At 42.0% G+C, this 16,843-nt stretch overlaps 2 protein-coding genes across 4 annotated transcripts in view; one reads left to right on the top strand and one right to left on the bottom strand.

Moving 5' to 3' along the window:
* Positions 1–16,843, top strand: part of LOC309703515 (butyrophilin-like protein 2) — a 227,160-nt gene that overhangs the window by 73,870 nt on the left and 136,447 nt on the right. For all 3 annotated transcript variants that reach the window (XR_014275914.1, XR_014275915.1, XM_082528406.1), the window contains exon 3: positions 16,455–16,787. Coding sequence is in view for 1 of the 3 variants with exons in the window: in XM_082528406.1 (XP_082384532.1) it covers positions 16,455–16,787 (333 nt within the window). In the remaining 2 variants the exon portion in view is untranslated. The remainder of the gene's footprint in view (positions 1–16,454; positions 16,788–16,843) is intronic.
* The window catches only part of ephb4b (eph receptor B4b), a 230,111-nt gene that overhangs the window by 150,440 nt on the left and 62,828 nt on the right, over positions 1–16,843 (bottom strand). The gene's annotated exons all lie outside the window — the stretch shown is intronic.

The following is a 16,843-nucleotide window of genomic DNA, read 5'->3' as shown; positions in this document are numbered from 1 at the left end:
CTTTTCCTTTTTTTTTTATTCCTCCAGCACACATACACACACAGAATCCCAACTGAGAGAAAGAGGGAGAGAAGAGAAAAGATCTTTACTAGAGATGAAGTCTTTAGCCGGAATTTCAGATCTAACAGATTTATACAACTTATTTACACACACCGGTAATTTATAATCTATATACACACGGGCCCGCATAGACGTCATACCAGAAGAGGTTACACCTAACTTTTTTGACTAATTTAAAAGCACCTATAGCCCAGGCCTCGCCTTGCTGGTCAATACACACCTCGGGAACGCCCTCCCGATAGCGCTCAAATTCCTAAGAAAACACCATATGCCAGAACAACTTTATCTCACTTCTCTATTTCTCTGCTGGTGTTGCTAAATTTTCGACTAATTTAAAAGCATCTTTTAGCCCAGAGCCTCGCTCTTGCTGATCAATTACCCGCCTCAAGTACGCCGCCTTGAAAACGGCCTCATTACTAACGCTAGATAATTTAAAACCGCACCCCGCCGGACACCTGGAACTCCACCAGCTGCGTGAAAGGCAATGAAATCCTGGCTCACGCTTTTGGCTATACTTAAAGTTGACAGGCAGCTGACGTTTTTATGGGAAGCGGCCGGTCCGCGACTCTATCTGTCAATCTGGCGCAGTAAAAGAAACGGTCTCCCTTCGACCGTTTCGGTTTATTCGGGGCGCCCGAATCCCCCTGGCAACCAACCAAGCAAATAGCCTAACGGTGCGTCCACTGTCAGGTGTCGCCGCCACAGCGCTGAGCTGAACTACGCCCTTAGGGGCCACGCCCCAGTCCTAAATTAAATTTACTTATTTTAAAAGCCTCACTGTGGGTACCCTGCCCTCCAGTTTAATTACCTGAGACCCAAAACCGCGTTTTTGCTACTCAATCAAAACCAAATTATCCCTACACTACCGATTGACTGGCTGGCATCCCAGTCAACCCACATTTAACCTCTTAAACCGTATTTATCTGTTTCCACACACCTTAAACCGTATTAACTCAAACACATAACTTCTTAACTCAAAATTCACCCCCAAAATAAACAGCAATAAATTTACTCAGTTCACTATTCCCTGCCTTTAACACTAATTACCCCAAAATCACCTCGGACAGAACAGAAGCCCCACTGAGTGAACCTTTAATTTAGCGCTCAATTTCCAATTCGGCACCTTTGGAGATCCATCAACAGGCGGTGCTTACCTCTCATATTTCGGGGCCCATCACTCAGTGTAGCCCTGGCCGTCCGTCTGACACCACTAGACCGTCAGCCAGGCTCCTTAAAATATCCCTCCTCAAACCGGTGTTTCGGCACCAGATTGTCAGGGTTCGAATTTGAGGAAGAGACAAACGACTGCATGGTCTCAGTAGACGTCAGAATAGTGATTTTTATTATACATATGTACATATGGGGAAGATGAGCATCACAAGCCTTTTAGAGCCGATCTCCCCCGAACAAGCATCTCACAAGGCTTTTATTACAATGATGACGTCAAGTCCCATGATAAGTATCAGTCAGTTCTCAGAACTCAGGAGGTTCCCCTCACTCCACAAGTTCTCCTTATAAGGCCTCCAGATGTTTCCACTCAGCCCAGCACTCAGAGAAAACCAGTGTGTGTTGTGTGTATATCTATTCGTGTCTATTGTGAAAGTATATCTATCAGAAAACTGTCCTCAGACAACCCTCCTATTCTTACTAAGGGTGTGTGTACACATTCATGTGTTATATAAGAGCGTGCATGTACTTTCAAGGCCTGTGTACGTGCAGAACTGAACATAGAACCAAGGCAGGGTCCAGCAGGCCCCACAGGCTTCTGAGTGATTACAGAACTGTGAAACAGCTTTAAGCAAATAACATGAATAGTACAGAACAACAATAGACTGATTAGAGTACTGATAATCTGTGTAAATTAATGTTAACATAGATATGGTTCAAAGATTATTCTGTCAACTGGTTCAACAATGGTAAATGATTAATGATTGATACTTCCGATTATAACTGTGATCATAAGAATACAAAATAAAATATCTCCTGGTCACAGTGTCACTAAAGTACCTTATGACGACCCCCAGATACTTAGAAACACTTATACCCGTTGACTCATGAAGGAGGAGGCTGAAAAGCTGATCACCCACATCTGCAACCAACTTTTTCAGAAAGTATGGTGCTAGAACACCATTAATCATTTCTGTGCACTTTGTCCTGTGCATTTTGAAATGGGTGGCAGCAGTGGAGTCTGAGAAAGCAGCTCTACATGCCTCTCCAATATAATCACATGCGAGCATGGAACAGTGTTCAGCGATAGCTAATGCCATGGTGGCTTCGGCCTTTTTTGAAGAGTCTGTTTTTTTTTGTAAGAAACTGCAGTTTCATTTTCAATGGGGCGATCGTGGCTCAAGAGTTGGGAGTTTGCCTCGTAATTGGAAAGTTGCCGGTTTGAGCCCCGGCTCAGACAGTCTCGGTTGTTGTGTCCTTGGGCAAGACACTTCACCCGTTGCCTACTGGTGGTGGTCAGAGGGCCTGGTGGTGCCAGTGTCCGGCAGCCTCACCTCTGTCAGTGCGCCCCAGGGTAGCTGGGGCTACAATGTAGCTGCCATCACCAGTGTGTGAATGTGTGTGTGAATGACTGAATGTGTAAAGTGCTTTGGGGTCCGTAAGGACTAGGAAAGTGCTATACAAATACAGGCCATTTACCATTTGGGTGGAACTGTTATAATGCTTTGCCTTTTGAGTATTTTTTTGTGTTAGCATGTGTTTTTTCACATCACTCAGTTTGGCATAGAAATCCGCCTTGCAATACAGGCAGTATGCATGTGTATCATCTCCAATAAACTGCTTCAACCAGCCCTTAAATTCAGGGTTTGATTCCCACTCTTTCCTGTATTTTTGAGTGTACAGTTTAGATTGAGACATGATGAGCTAGCTAGCTAGATGTTTAGCTGATGTCACAGAGAGGCACACACACGATGGAGGAAATGAGCAAGTGACTATGTTGGAATGATGTTTTAGTGCACTGATTTATTTTAGACAAAGAAAAATTAATATTTTTCTTTATGTTTATAAGTGATATACAGCTGAAAGTCGAAGTTCAGCAACCGAACACAATACCTGCTTTAATTATTGCTCAAATGTACTTTTACTATCTCCTTTTCTCCACTAATTTCCATTCCTAACCAAAGTGTTGTGTTTTAATGTCACTTTGGGACATGAAGATGCTGAGACTTGGAATTTGTTGAGTTAGGGGAAAATACTTGTAATTCCAGATATGACTCCTTAGTTTAGTGAAAGTCAGCAGCTGATTCAGATTTCATCAGTAAGGGATCCAGGCTGATCCACATTGTAAAATGAACACCAGAGTGTCCTTCTGTCTTTACAGCTCATGTTGTACTTTGTTGTCCTCTCAGTCTACAGGTTGGAGGTCAATTCATGGGTGGAGTCTGTCCAGCTGCCGTGCAATACCAGAGACTTCTTGACTAAAAATGTTAAAGTGAACTGGGTAAACAATGCTGACAATAATGTCCACATTTATCAGAACAGCTCCGACCAGCCTCAAGAGCAGCACCAGTTTTACAGAGACCGAACCAAGATGAAGAGAAATCCACTGAAATCTGGAGACCTCAGTGTCAATTTGACATACCCCTCAAAGAGAGATGAAGGCATGTACACCTGCAATGTCTACAGCAGGGAGGGATACATCATATTAAGATACTGCTCTCTTTCTTTTTATTTGCTGTTTGGTTGCACTGAAGATAGTTCAGGGGAAGATTAAAAAACACACATTAAAAGCCAAACATCTCCCAACTGCTACAAGATTTTCTGTGATGTACCTGGCTACCAAGGTAACAAGACCAGCAAAGCACATTTGCTTTGGTCTTTTACAGACATTCAGAAAAGGTTTAACAGAACAGTCACCATGCCGCATAAACAATGCTAGATAATGTGAGAATGTGAGCTCAAGTAATTCTGAATAAGTATGGAGGCAGCCCAAAGGCAAACTTAAAGTGAGGTTTTCATTATAAGGATGTTAGGAACGAAAAGGTACACAAAGGCCAAGGGGGGGACACTGAAAACCATGAACTATAAGAACATTCACTGGGACATACAGGCTAAGTGAATAGTAACGGGTACAGATTAATAATATATTATTAATATAATATTTTAGCCCTTTAGGGCTAAGCCCCGGGTGTTTCAAATGTCTGGCTCCGCCTCTGATGGAAGCCCCTATAAAAGCGGTGTTCTTTGTCTTTTTACTGTTTCAGGCTCTGTACCCGTTACTATAACTGAAACCGATTTAGTCGGGGAGGGTAAGAACTGAAAATATGAAATAAACACACGTAAGCTAAGACTCTCTAAAAAATAGCATTTGTTCGACTTTTCATTTCGCCATTTGTTGATTCACTCGAAGAGCAAGTAACGTAATATGGGTCAAGTGATCAGTTTGATATCAATCTTTCGTGATGCACCGTCATATTTACATTATTTGTACGGTATGAATGATATGCTTTGGTACCTGGTCAAACTTAAGCTCTCCTTAGTATGGCTGGCTCCGTCTCTCCAACAGCACACTCACAGGCAGCAGCTGCCCCGCCCCCTCGCTCAGTCGCTTAGTGCCTGAGCTTGGATCATACCAATATCAGGGGGGATTCACGCACAGTCGTAAATTCCCACAGTGTGCACTATGTGCTTCGAATATTGTGTGTACTTTTTGTTTTATACAGTTGTCAGCCAGGCATCTAACTATGAAAAAATTACACTCCAAAAGACCCCGGGCTTCTGACAAAACAACCCGGGCTTAAGCCCAGTAAGCCACCCCCACGCTCCGCCCCTGGCTTCCATCCATCCAGCCAGGTCGTGCTACCACAGAAAAGGGCAGAATCGTGAAATTTTCCATCACAGATAATGAGATGAGATTTGAGTTAACAGGGTTAAAGGGAAATAATGTATATTTCAAAACTGATGATTCACAGTGAAGCAGCTCTTAATTTATTGTCAATCAGCAGCTGATTTTATCAGAAAAGGCTCCCGGTGGACACACATTGTAAAATGCAAAATCTTACACTGTCTTGTTGTGTTTTCAGTCCCCCAGCTACAGGTGGAGTCAGGAGAGTCTGTCCAGCTGCCCGGTAGTAGTCTAGTTCCCCTGCCTGAAGATGCTAACATTGAGTGGAGAAACGCTGATAACAGGAAGGTTCACGTGTATGAGAACGGCTCTGACCAGCCTGAAGAACAGGACCAGGTTTAGAGAGACCGAACGAAGATGAATGAAGACCTGCTGAAAACTGGAGACCTCAGTCTGACCCTGAAATACCCCACAGAGAGAGACAACTCCACCTACACCTGCACCGTCTACAGCAGGGAGGGAAACATTCGGCTGAAGAAACAAGTGGATCTGAAAGTCAGAGGTCAGTGCTGTAGATACATTGTGCTATCTTTTTTTAAATTTATGAGTGAGGGAGTAGTGGGGGGAAAGCAAGTACAAGTAACTGTTGTTATGGTATTTTACTTCACTATATGCCATAGCAGCCTTGAAATAAAAATATGTGAAAGATGTGAAGACTTTATGATACTTTTTTCCTATTGAAGTGTTTTTCTTTTTAATAAGCTTGTACTTTGACATATATCTCACATAGCAAAACTGGTATGGTCCGGATCTGGCTCACACAATGTTCTTACACATGGCCCCCATACCTCAAAGAATGACGGCCCTTTGGTGGCCCAGATCTGGTTTGCCAAAGGTGGCCCACACATGGGACAGCACAAGGCCAGTTGCAGACACACTGGTGGTCCTTTGCTGGCCCATGTGTGGATTACCTCTGGCAAACCTGGTCTGGGCCACCAAAGGTATGTCATTTTTTACAGCATGTACATTGTGTGGGCCAGATCCGTTCCATACCAATTTTGCTATGTGGGAATGAGAGAAGAAGAGGCAGCTGGGATAAACTGTGTTCCTTATTACGAAACGCATAATATTTTCTCTGAATACGAGACGATTCCATTTTTTACGGGACGGTTGGCAACTCTACTAACTAACCTTATGAATAAAATAAAGTTCACTATCAGTGACATCATAGCACCCACCCAGCTGTATAGAAACTCGTGCTAGCTATTACGCAGTAGGAGTTATTGTAACTGACTAAAAAGTCAGCACAATGAAAATAAATTCCACCTAAACTTGGTTTATATCTGACTCAGATAGACTGCAGGTCATAACTTCTTACCTGAAGTTCAATTCACCTAACACTCGGGCCGGCGGCCGCCTGGGGTCTCTCCTCCTCCTGCTTTCCCTCTCCCTCATCCACCTGCTGGCCTCTGTGGAAGCTTCGCCAAAGCCACCACCAAACAACTGAGTTATTTTTACACACCGGCCAGCATCTGGCCAATCCTCCATCTTTCATTGTTTATACTGTTACAAAAAAACAAAAACAAACAAAAAAACAACCATCAGCCCATAAAAACTAAATTTGCCCGGTGGGCCCGATGGGCCCGATGGCCAGTCCAGCTATGGTTGTGCCAGTTGTGGCACACGTTCCCAGAGTTGCCGACCCCTGACATAGAGAATAAAAGTTTGATATAAATATATAAACTTTGTTCATCATTTCAATGAGTAGAAAAGTTTCAAATAAATACAGAGTCATGAGTGACCACATGGGGGTGCTGCTGGGCACTTTTGATCTATTCAAAAACATTGATCCTTCTGTGTGATTTTAGAATTTTATTATCTCCTGTTTTACAGTTTATTTACAAAGAGAATATTTTAGAATAAATCTGAACTTCATGGTCTTCATTCATTCATATCATTGTTAGCATGTGTGCTGTTGAAGCAGCATCTTTCTGTCACACTCAGAAAGGCATTCTAGAGCCTGTAAAAATCTCTTTGTCGTTAACACAGCAGCCAATATGTTCTTGAAATAAAGTCCAGAGTTCAGAGTCCATCTGTCATGAACTGTAGAAGTTAATCATTTATTTTACCCTCTGCTAGGATCAATCAGTGTTTCATTAACAGTATCATATTAACTGATCTGGAATTAAAGACGTTTACACAGGGGCGCCCATGGTCAGGCTGTTCATTTATTGTCATTAAATAAGTGCTGAGTGTTTTATAGGCTTTGACTGTAAAAAGTTGAAAAGCTGAAGTGAACCCATCAGAGAGTAAAACCTTCTGGATCAGATCTTACAGGAAGTCCCGACCTGTTCAGCTGCAGGTTCAGTTGATCCGAGTTTGAGTTTCTGTGTGAAGATCAAAGTTCAGTCATTACATGAGTATGTGATGAGAAAGTCACCAGGATACTAGTATAAACACTGATCTATATCTATAACTGATCTATGATCTATATAGAATCAACCTTTATGTCTGTATTACTCTCTACATACAGACTGTAACACAGACCTGAAAATGTAACAATGTAAACTTGTCATTCAAGAACCAAATTTACACATTAATGAGTGTTTTGTTTCTTATCGAAGTTCACATTTTATTGCTGCTTTGCTGAAGATTGGTCAAGTCAGGCTGTAAATGATCTGCGACACAGACACACTTTATTGACCCGTCTGCTCACACTTTTCCTCACAGACTTTGATTTAACTCTGTGGATCAGCTGTGGTCACAGTGGGTACTGTAGCCGTCAGCCTCATGTCCCGTCTGAAGCAGTGTGAGAGTGTCAGTAGATGATCAGCAGAGGAAAGTGAAGCTGCTGTGAGCTGATGTCCTGAAGGGCTTTTAAAGAGTCTCTGAGTTTGACAGGAACATGAAGATGTTTGTGGTGTTTGTGATCCTCCTGCACGGTAAGTACACCTTCCTCTCTCTGCTCTCATCATCAGCTTTTCTTTCATCTCTCTCTCTTTAATGTGTTGAAGTGCAGCAGGAGGAGATTTCCATCAAACACTGGATTCTGATTCAGATCAAACTAACAATCCAAAGCAGCAACTTTCAAATCTCTGGATTCTTCTTGGTGGCTTTCAGATGAGCTCATGTTACAATCAGCTGCTGTGTGTGTTGTTGTGTAGCTGAAGCTCTGACTCACTTTTCATATGTGACCAAAGGAAACTTGGTGCTGTGTGACACACTTTAGATTCTCTGCTGCTGCTTTGAACTCTTCAAACTAAAGAGCCAAACGGATGATTGACTGTGCAGCTCTGACATGGCACCAAATGTCCCTGTTATCAGCTGCTGGATGGACGTTATCAGAGCTTTTTAGTCCCACACGGATCACCCGTAGGGAATGCCAGGACTGACATAATGAATTAATTAAATACACCATTAACTAATTAATTAAATGTGTCATTAACTAATTAAAATGGGAATTAATTAAATAAATATTATTGCCACATTTAAATAATTATTTAATGGTATATTTAATTAATTTATTTTGGCACAGTTGACTCCTTCAGGTCTCACCATGAAATAATTTATCTGTCAACCTCACCCATCAAACTCAGGGGGTGGGGTTAACGCTGATCGAGTCAAAACCATTGCTTTGGCCTGGTGGCCATTGTTTTTAGCACACAACAACCGGCATGTTGAAACTAACAGAACCCTTTTTGTGTGTCACCAAATACCATTTTAATATCTTTTTAGCCGAGAATGTAGAGGTTTAATCTTCATGTGTCTGGTCGGTTTGTCAAGATACAGCCTCTTTGTAAAAATGCTTCGATGATTTCGGAGATGTCTGCCCAGTCTCACGGCAAAGCGTGGATAGACCCGCTCGCCTCGCAAGCAATCGAGCTGTTATTACCGCCGACAAAGTGCAGGCCCCGGTACACAGCTGTAGTAACCCCCGCTGACACAGACTTCATTTACTGAGGTTATATTTATCGAGTTTTTATTTCCTGATGTTCTTATGTGTCCTACCTGTTTCAGTCGCCAATTCTTAATTATAACTAACATTAAAAACATGTTTAAGGAGGAGAGAGAGCAAATAAATCTGTTTAACATCTGATCTTTGGGTTTTTGTTCAGTAATCAGCGTGACCTGTGTATAAACGCATAAAAGAGATAACGTTGGTGTTTCCGTCATGTAGTAACTGCTGGCTTTAACTGTACAAAGGTTGTTCGACATGAAACACATACAGACTTCATGATGTTCGGCTGATATTTTTATTGTAAATATTAATCTTGAGGATAAACGGCCCTGTACACCACAGAGCCACGTCAGCATATCCACGATATCTTCAGCTCTATGAGTTAACACAGTTTCACAGATGTATCACATGAAAGTGTCGGCAGCATCAAACTAATCTAACAGTCATCTACAAATAATTCACGGGTGATGTCAATATGATTTTACAAAAATCATCCTTATTACTGCCAACTATCCGAGAGACGTGAAAATCTACAATATAAAGAGCACAAAAATATAGCAGTCTAACGCAACACTGTAACAGAGATGAACCGTCAGTTTGTCACAGATCAATGTGGAATGAAAGTGATTGGTTAAACAAGAGTGTACCGAGCTCACAGCCCCAGTGTTCCAGTAACATCTCTGAAAACATCTGAGCACTTTTGCAAACATGTTCTATGTTGACAACCTGACCAGACATGTGAAGATTACGCCACGACATTCGTGGCTAAAACACTATTAAAGGTGTAGTTGGTGACAGAAAAACGGGGTATTTTAAAACTTTACACCACCACCATTGCTGCCTGTGATTTGAAATGCATTCTGGGCTGCCCCAAGTCCACACAAGCAATCGATTATCTAGGATTCACCTGTCTTGACTTACTTTGCACAGCAACCAATCAAATGTTAGAGAAGCTGTAGTGGCAGCGTTAACCCCGCCCCCTTAGTTTGATGAGTGAGGCTGACAGATGAAATGATTTCAAGGTGAGGCATGAAGGGGACAAATAGATTGCGTGGGCCTGTACAGGAGACAAAGAAAAAATTTTAACAAAATGAAATAGTCCAAATCAGAAAATAGTTACACCAAAGTAAACTGGATCTGGGCTTGTTGCAGGGATCTGAACTTACTAAACATTTTGTGAGTGTATGCACTCACACTTAGGACCATATAATGATAAATATGTGCGTGATGAAAGTTGGGCAACACGCTAACGTCCTTACTCCACTCTGTATGCTTGTATGGGTCTGACCCTTTCACTCCTCTGATTTTTTCCTCGAACATTTTATTTGCCTTTTTGTCAAGTCTGTCTTTGCACGGACCTGAGAACTGTGAGAACTGACACTAACGACATGACAAGAAGTACTGACTGACAGGGACTAAAATACACTGGCAGGCACATGAGGAAACCAGGAACAGGTGGGCACACAGCTAGAACTCATTAGGCTAGACAAGACAAGAAAGCAAAGCAGAATACACCAACATGAGACAAGACCTTCAAAGTAAAACAGGAAATCCACAGACTGAACTCAAAGACAATACTAACACAGTGCAAAAATAAAAATAAAAGCATTTATCTCAGGCATACATGTGTACTATTTTTATTAAGAGCGATTAAGCTTGTGTTCTGTCATGTAGTGACAATTAGTTCATTACCAGGCATCTGGAGAACTTGAAGACATTGTGAGAAGGTAATTTATCCATTTAAATCAGCTGTGATGGATCAAGGACACATCTAAAACCTGCAGGACACCGGCCCTCGTGACTGGGATTGGTGACTCCTGCTTTATAGAGTTAAGCACCGTGTGATTCAGGTGTGTTGACCCAGGGTGAGATAAAACCTGCAGGGACACCGGCCCTCGTGGACCAAAACACTCATAACCATGAACAATAGAAGAAAACAGACTAATAAACAACAATACATAATCAAAAACACAGGGCCACAGGCCCAGGACCGTAACAAGTGATTCAAACAGTATCGCACATCCTCACTGCAGGTGTGAAGAAGGAAACCTCAAATACAAAATGATGTAAATTTATGAAGATGCTTTGACAAAGCTTAAAATCCTACTATCAGTTTTGTAAATGTTAAATTTAAGTTTCAAATGCGAACAGAATATACATCCCATAGAACAGCAAACAGCCCTGTAGACGGTACATGTTTCTCCTCTAAATTTAATTCTGTCATTTGCTGTAAAAAATCTATTTTATTTTGAAGGATCAACATGAAATGATCAGGTTAGCTTAAGAACACCAAACTTTTAATGCATCAACAGCTGCGTGTTGTTGTTATCAGGACTTTAACTGGAGATGAAGATGTTGCTGCCACTCCTGGGGTCCGTTCTTCGTACCTCGCTAAGTAGGTTAGCTGGATTTGATTGTTGACGATTTCGCGTGATCCTGGATCGTTCGGTTCTCCGAAGCTCATCCGGGACTTGCTGTCATAGCAACAGATCCGTAAGTGTAAACCTGCTTGGGAGCAGGCTTACGTTATGTAAACAGGATTAGATCGCGGCCACGCAGGTATGTCCGCTTCATTTATACGAAAGCAACAGCGATATTTTACCACTGTTTTACCATAAATAAATATTATCAATGTAACTAAAGATAATGCAGCACTTGATCCTTTTATTGATTTCACACAGATACATACAGGTCATTTCCTAAAAAAGGGAAATGTACTATTAACATTCTATTACATGTATGTGATTATTACAGATGTAATTCATATTTCAGAGTAGTAATTGTAAATTACTTCATGTAAGCAAGATGAGAGACCACGGCTATAAAAGCGAAGGTGGATTTGGGAAGCCTGTCGCAGCCATGTCCTGTCCGTATACGCGAGCAGCCCATTGCGGAAGGTGCAAGATTGATAAGGAGAGTCCTCAGAATTCAGCGTATATTGCGGGATAGACAGGATCCTTTAGCTCAGCGCGACAGTGTGCTCATAGAGAGATATCGATATTCCCGTGAGGGTATTATTTACTTAACCAACTTGTTGACGAGGGGGTGCAGGACCACCACCTGTCTTTTTTTCCTCTGCCCTTTTCTTGGTTGCTGTTATGAACAAACTAACAGAGTATTACAGGCCAGTATTACTTTGCCAAGAGACGAAAAGCAATCTAAGAGATAAATATTACCATTCTGTAGAATACTCCTGTATTCCACTTTTACTTGTTCCCATGTTCTTGTTGGTCCTGTTGTGGCTCTAATGTGAAAGGGGATATAATATAACATATTATAATATAATATAATGCCATATGATATTGGACAATATAGTGTCATATGATAGATCTACCCTACCGCCTACTGGTGTTGGCCAGAGGGGCCGATGGCGCGATATGGCAGCCTGGCTACAACCGTAGCTGCCTCCACCAGTGTGTGAATGTGGGAGTGAATGAATAGTGGTATCGTAAAGCGCTTTGGGTGCTTTGGAAAGCGCTATATAAACCCAATCCATTATTATTATTATTATTATTATTATTATTATTATTATTATTAAATTACTTACGAGTTTAATTTGTCAGCAACTTTCTGCCAGCCCTCTCTCCTTGCTTTTGCAGCCTTTGCAGTGTTCCCTTGCGTTTTAATTAAACTCTGAAACTCCTGAAATCCCTCACTCATGAGTTCTTGCTCTGCTGCCGGAAAATACCGAGCACGCCCCTTCGACATTTTCGCCGACCAATCAGAGGGTTGCCGATCAATGTTTCTACTATCGATGCGTAGCCCCTTTTACGACACCCAGTGATGTCACATTACTGCGTCCAGCTGTACTAATCGTCAACAGCAGGTGTGTTCGGGGAACCGGATTAGCGAGCTCACGGTTAGCGCGATGGTTTGGTCTTGGATGTGTCATTTGATCTTGGATGTAGTAAGCGACGTACGAAGAACGGGCCCCTGGAGACAGCAGTCGCCTCATTGTTCTGACACACAACACAAAACTATCCACAACACTACACACTAACTACACAAGACAACACATTAACTACACACCCCAAACACGCTAAACGTCACAAATCTCTCACGTCTCAAAACTCGCTCTCTGTCACATTGTCCATGGTAACACTTTTATGCGTTCTAACATTCATGTTCATTTTTCAACAAAATGTAGATATAAATAAGAGATGGCTTTCCTCATTTCACCGGTTGCAAAATAAACTTTTAGCACATTTTCAGGCGAGAATGTGGCTGTGTAAACTTCAAATATCTGAGCCGACCGACACATCGTCTTCAAACCCCGTGGTCTTTCACTACTCGGGTTAAACATGATATATAAGTCACTTTGATATCCTAAGATGTTATTGTTTGACTTTTTTCAGTGTTTTATTTGTGACTGAGTGCATCAGTTTGGCTGAGATTAAAGTTATTAGATTAGATTAAATTAAACTTTATTAATCCCTCGGTGGTTACTCTGGGGTTTTCACACAGCTGAATAAGCGTCAAACAGAAAACTGATTAAACAGAAGAGTGCGATGGTCGAGAATTTACGCCAGCGTAAATTCTTGTTATTTAGATAACATGGAGCAGATGGCACAGTTTCACTTCACCAAGAGAGAGAGCTCGTGACGTAATTCTGAAGGCCATCACAGTCGCTCACTTCCGGCCTACCCGGCTTTCGGAGGACCCAGCCTACTTAGACCACGAAGGCCGGGTCGTCAGGTGGATACAGCATCTGAATTTGGACAGCCCCGACTGGGGCACAGTAATAATGGTGACATTTAACTTACAACCCCCCCCCCCCCCCCCCCCTTTGAATGTCTCCCTAATTCTGAGGTTTCAAGGTTGGCAAGTATGGTTAGTGCTTGTTGGATAGGAAAAATCCATGTTTCAATACTTTTCATAAAACATGGCTGAGATTGACGATACATATTCTACAACTTTCTGAAACTACTTTATGTGGACCCAATGAAAAAATCCACTGCATATACATAACAAGTATTTTTTGTTGTGTGTCCTTGTGTCTCCTTCCAGTTTCCCAGCATGCCATCTCCACAGTGGTGGAGGTGTATGAGGGGGAATTATCTGTCCTGTTGCCTTGCAAGTACTCAGGTTTTATACCTGAAAACCCCACAGTGCTGTGGACTCGCAATGATCTCGACCCCAAATCTGTCCACCTACGACGAGAGGAAACAGATGATGTGAAAGGGCAAAACCAGCGTTACAGCGGGCGCACATCAATGAGGCCTGATGCTCTGGACACTTCAGACTTCAGCCTCACTCTGAGAAAACCAACAAAGACTGATAGCAGCATCTACACCTGCTCCATCGGAAATGAAAGAAAAGAACTGAAACTGACAGACATACAGCTGCATGTCAAAGGTAAGAAACTCAACACCTGTTATTATAAAGGTCAGAGGTCAAACTAAAGAGTAACAGAAAAGATCTTTCTAGTTCTGAAAAAACTGATAAAATAGTAAAAATGTTTTCTAGAAGCAACCACTCTGAAACACCAAAGAAGAAAATAGAATCTTATTGGTGTTTCTACTAAATCTGGATGATTTGATCCAGAAATTCTTACATGTGCAGGAAAACCAGCACCTCACCTGCCTAATAGCGAGAGACAATAACAAACCAATATTCTCTTATTTATGTGTAATTACTATAACAGTAGTACTGTGAAGACCTGGCACAGTTTTGGCTCACGAGCTTTCCTGATATTTTTTCATGCAGAATAGAGATTTTAATGACTCGACTATTGATATTTTTTACTGGCAGCAGAGTGAGAGGTCAGTAACACAGATGCTCAGATCTCAGCTCAGATCAATTCTATGATTAAAATCAGTGTGACTGCTTGTTGAGTCTGTGTTTCCACAGGCCCCGCTAGTTTAGAGAGTTATTCCTCATGAAGAAAACAAGACAGTAAGCGATCGATCGATCTGGGAGGCCCCAGTTGGTGTCTCAGGAATGCACTTCGAATCCTACCACCAAATGACCCCTCTGCTTGTTGCCTTTTATTGAAAACACCGTTGCAACACACACAACAGTTTACACAAGCACCTCCCACCGTAAACCCCCCCCCCCCCCCTTGGTTACAAAAGACAAGGCACTGTGTGTGTGCTTGAACCAAGCAGTAGGATCAAATTATTAAATTCAGTTCTTTGCATTCTTTTGGCAAGGCTCAAAGTGGTCTAACTCAAAAATGATCTTTATTTTGCATTCCCGCAAATGGGGAGCTGTTAGGCGCTCTCATGCACCCACAGCTCTGAAATAAATCACAAGAAACACAATGACAACATTTAACAATTTGACTTAACACTGCTGCTTCTTTAGTTACAGAACATCTGGAAAATACTCTCACCTATTCATTTTTTCCACATTTTGTTATGTAACAGCCTTATTCCAAAATGGATGGAATCAGTTTTTCACCTCCAAATTCTAAAACATTTGCTTAAAATTTGTCCAGGTGTATTTAAAAAAGCTAAAATTAACAGATGTACAGAAGTACTCACAGCCTTTTCTGGGACACTAAAACTTGAGCTCAGTTGAATCTTGTTCCCTCTGATAATCTGTCAGATGTTTCTTGATTGGAGTCCACTTGTGATAGATGCAGTTGATTGGACATGATTTGAAAGGCACACACACCTCTCTGCATAAGGTCCCATATTTGACAGTACATGTCAGAACACAAATCAAGCCTTGAAGTCTGCAGACATTAGTCAGCTCCAGTGTTGCTCAGTGGAGAGAGGAGAACCTTCCAGTAGGAGAGCCATTACTGCAGCACACCCGCAATCAGGGCTGTATGGTACAGCAGCCATACTGAAGCTGCTCCTCAGTCAAAGGCACATAACAGGCTACCTGGAGTTTGCCAAAAAGCCCCTGAAGGACTCTCAGATCATGAGAAAGAAAATTTCTCTGCTCTGATGAAATCTATATTGAACTCTTTGGCCTGAATGTCAAGTGTCATGTATGAAGAAGACCAGGCACCACCTGGTCAAAACTCTCCCTACAGTGAAACATGATGGTGGCAGCATCATGCTGTGGGATATTTCTCAGTGGACAGAACTAGAACATTTCCTAAATGCACCAACGCATACAGAGACCTTGTTAATAACAACCTCCTCCAGTGCCCTGGATCTTGGACTGGGTGAAGGTTTATCTTCCAACAGGAAAATGATCCTAAACATAGAGACAAGATAACAAAGGAGTGGTTTGGGACCACTTTGTGCTCTTTGTTCTTCAGCGGTCCAGCCAGAGTCTAGGCAAGAACACAATCAAACATCTCTGGAGAGATTAGACAATGCCTTTGCACTGACACTCCTCATTCAGCCTGATGGTGCTTGAGAGGGTCTGCAAAGAAGAATAAAGAAAATGCATAATAATAGGTGCCAAGCTTGCAGCATCATACTGAGAAAGATGCAAGGCTTTAATTGCTGCCAAAGTTGCTTCAACAAAGTTTGCGAATACATGTTATTCTAATTTTTTATTTTTAATATATTTGCAATAATGTAAAGCATTACCCTGTCATTGTGAGGTAAATGAATCATGGGAATCCCAGGTATTGTGTGTGTAGAAATTTGAGGTGAGAATGAATGTTGGAATAACAAAATGTGGAACAACTGAATACTTTCCAGATGCAATTTTAGTTTTTTTGCTTTACTGTCCTCTCAGGCGAGCAGGTGGAGGTAAAGGTGGAGGAAGGGTCAGAGTCTGTGATCCTGCCCTGCAAAACAAAATCTGACCTGCCGGAGGACACCACAGTGGAGTGGACTCACTCTGACCCTGAACTGATGGTGGCCCAAGTGCATTCAAACAATAGTGATCACCCGAAACAGCTGGACAACCTTTACTGCGGCCGTGGAAAGATGAACAAAGACCTGCTGAGAACTGGAGACCTCAGTCTTACCCTGAAATACCCCACAGAGAGAGACAGTGGAGGATACATCTGCACCATCTACAGGGACAAAGACATCTTGAGACAGAAAGTAGTGCTGCAGGTCAAAGGTCAGACATGTAGATAAAGACCAAGGGTCAGTGTTACAACAGCACATCAGAGTTCA

This window comes from Aulonocara stuartgranti (assembly GCF_965226115.1).
Source record: "Aulonocara stuartgranti genome assembly, chromosome: 3".
Taxonomy (NCBI): domain Eukaryota; kingdom Metazoa; phylum Chordata; class Actinopteri; order Cichliformes; family Cichlidae; genus Aulonocara; species Aulonocara stuartgranti.
Note: the sequence above shows the minus strand (reverse complement) of the source record. Positions and strands in the feature narration are given on the sequence as shown.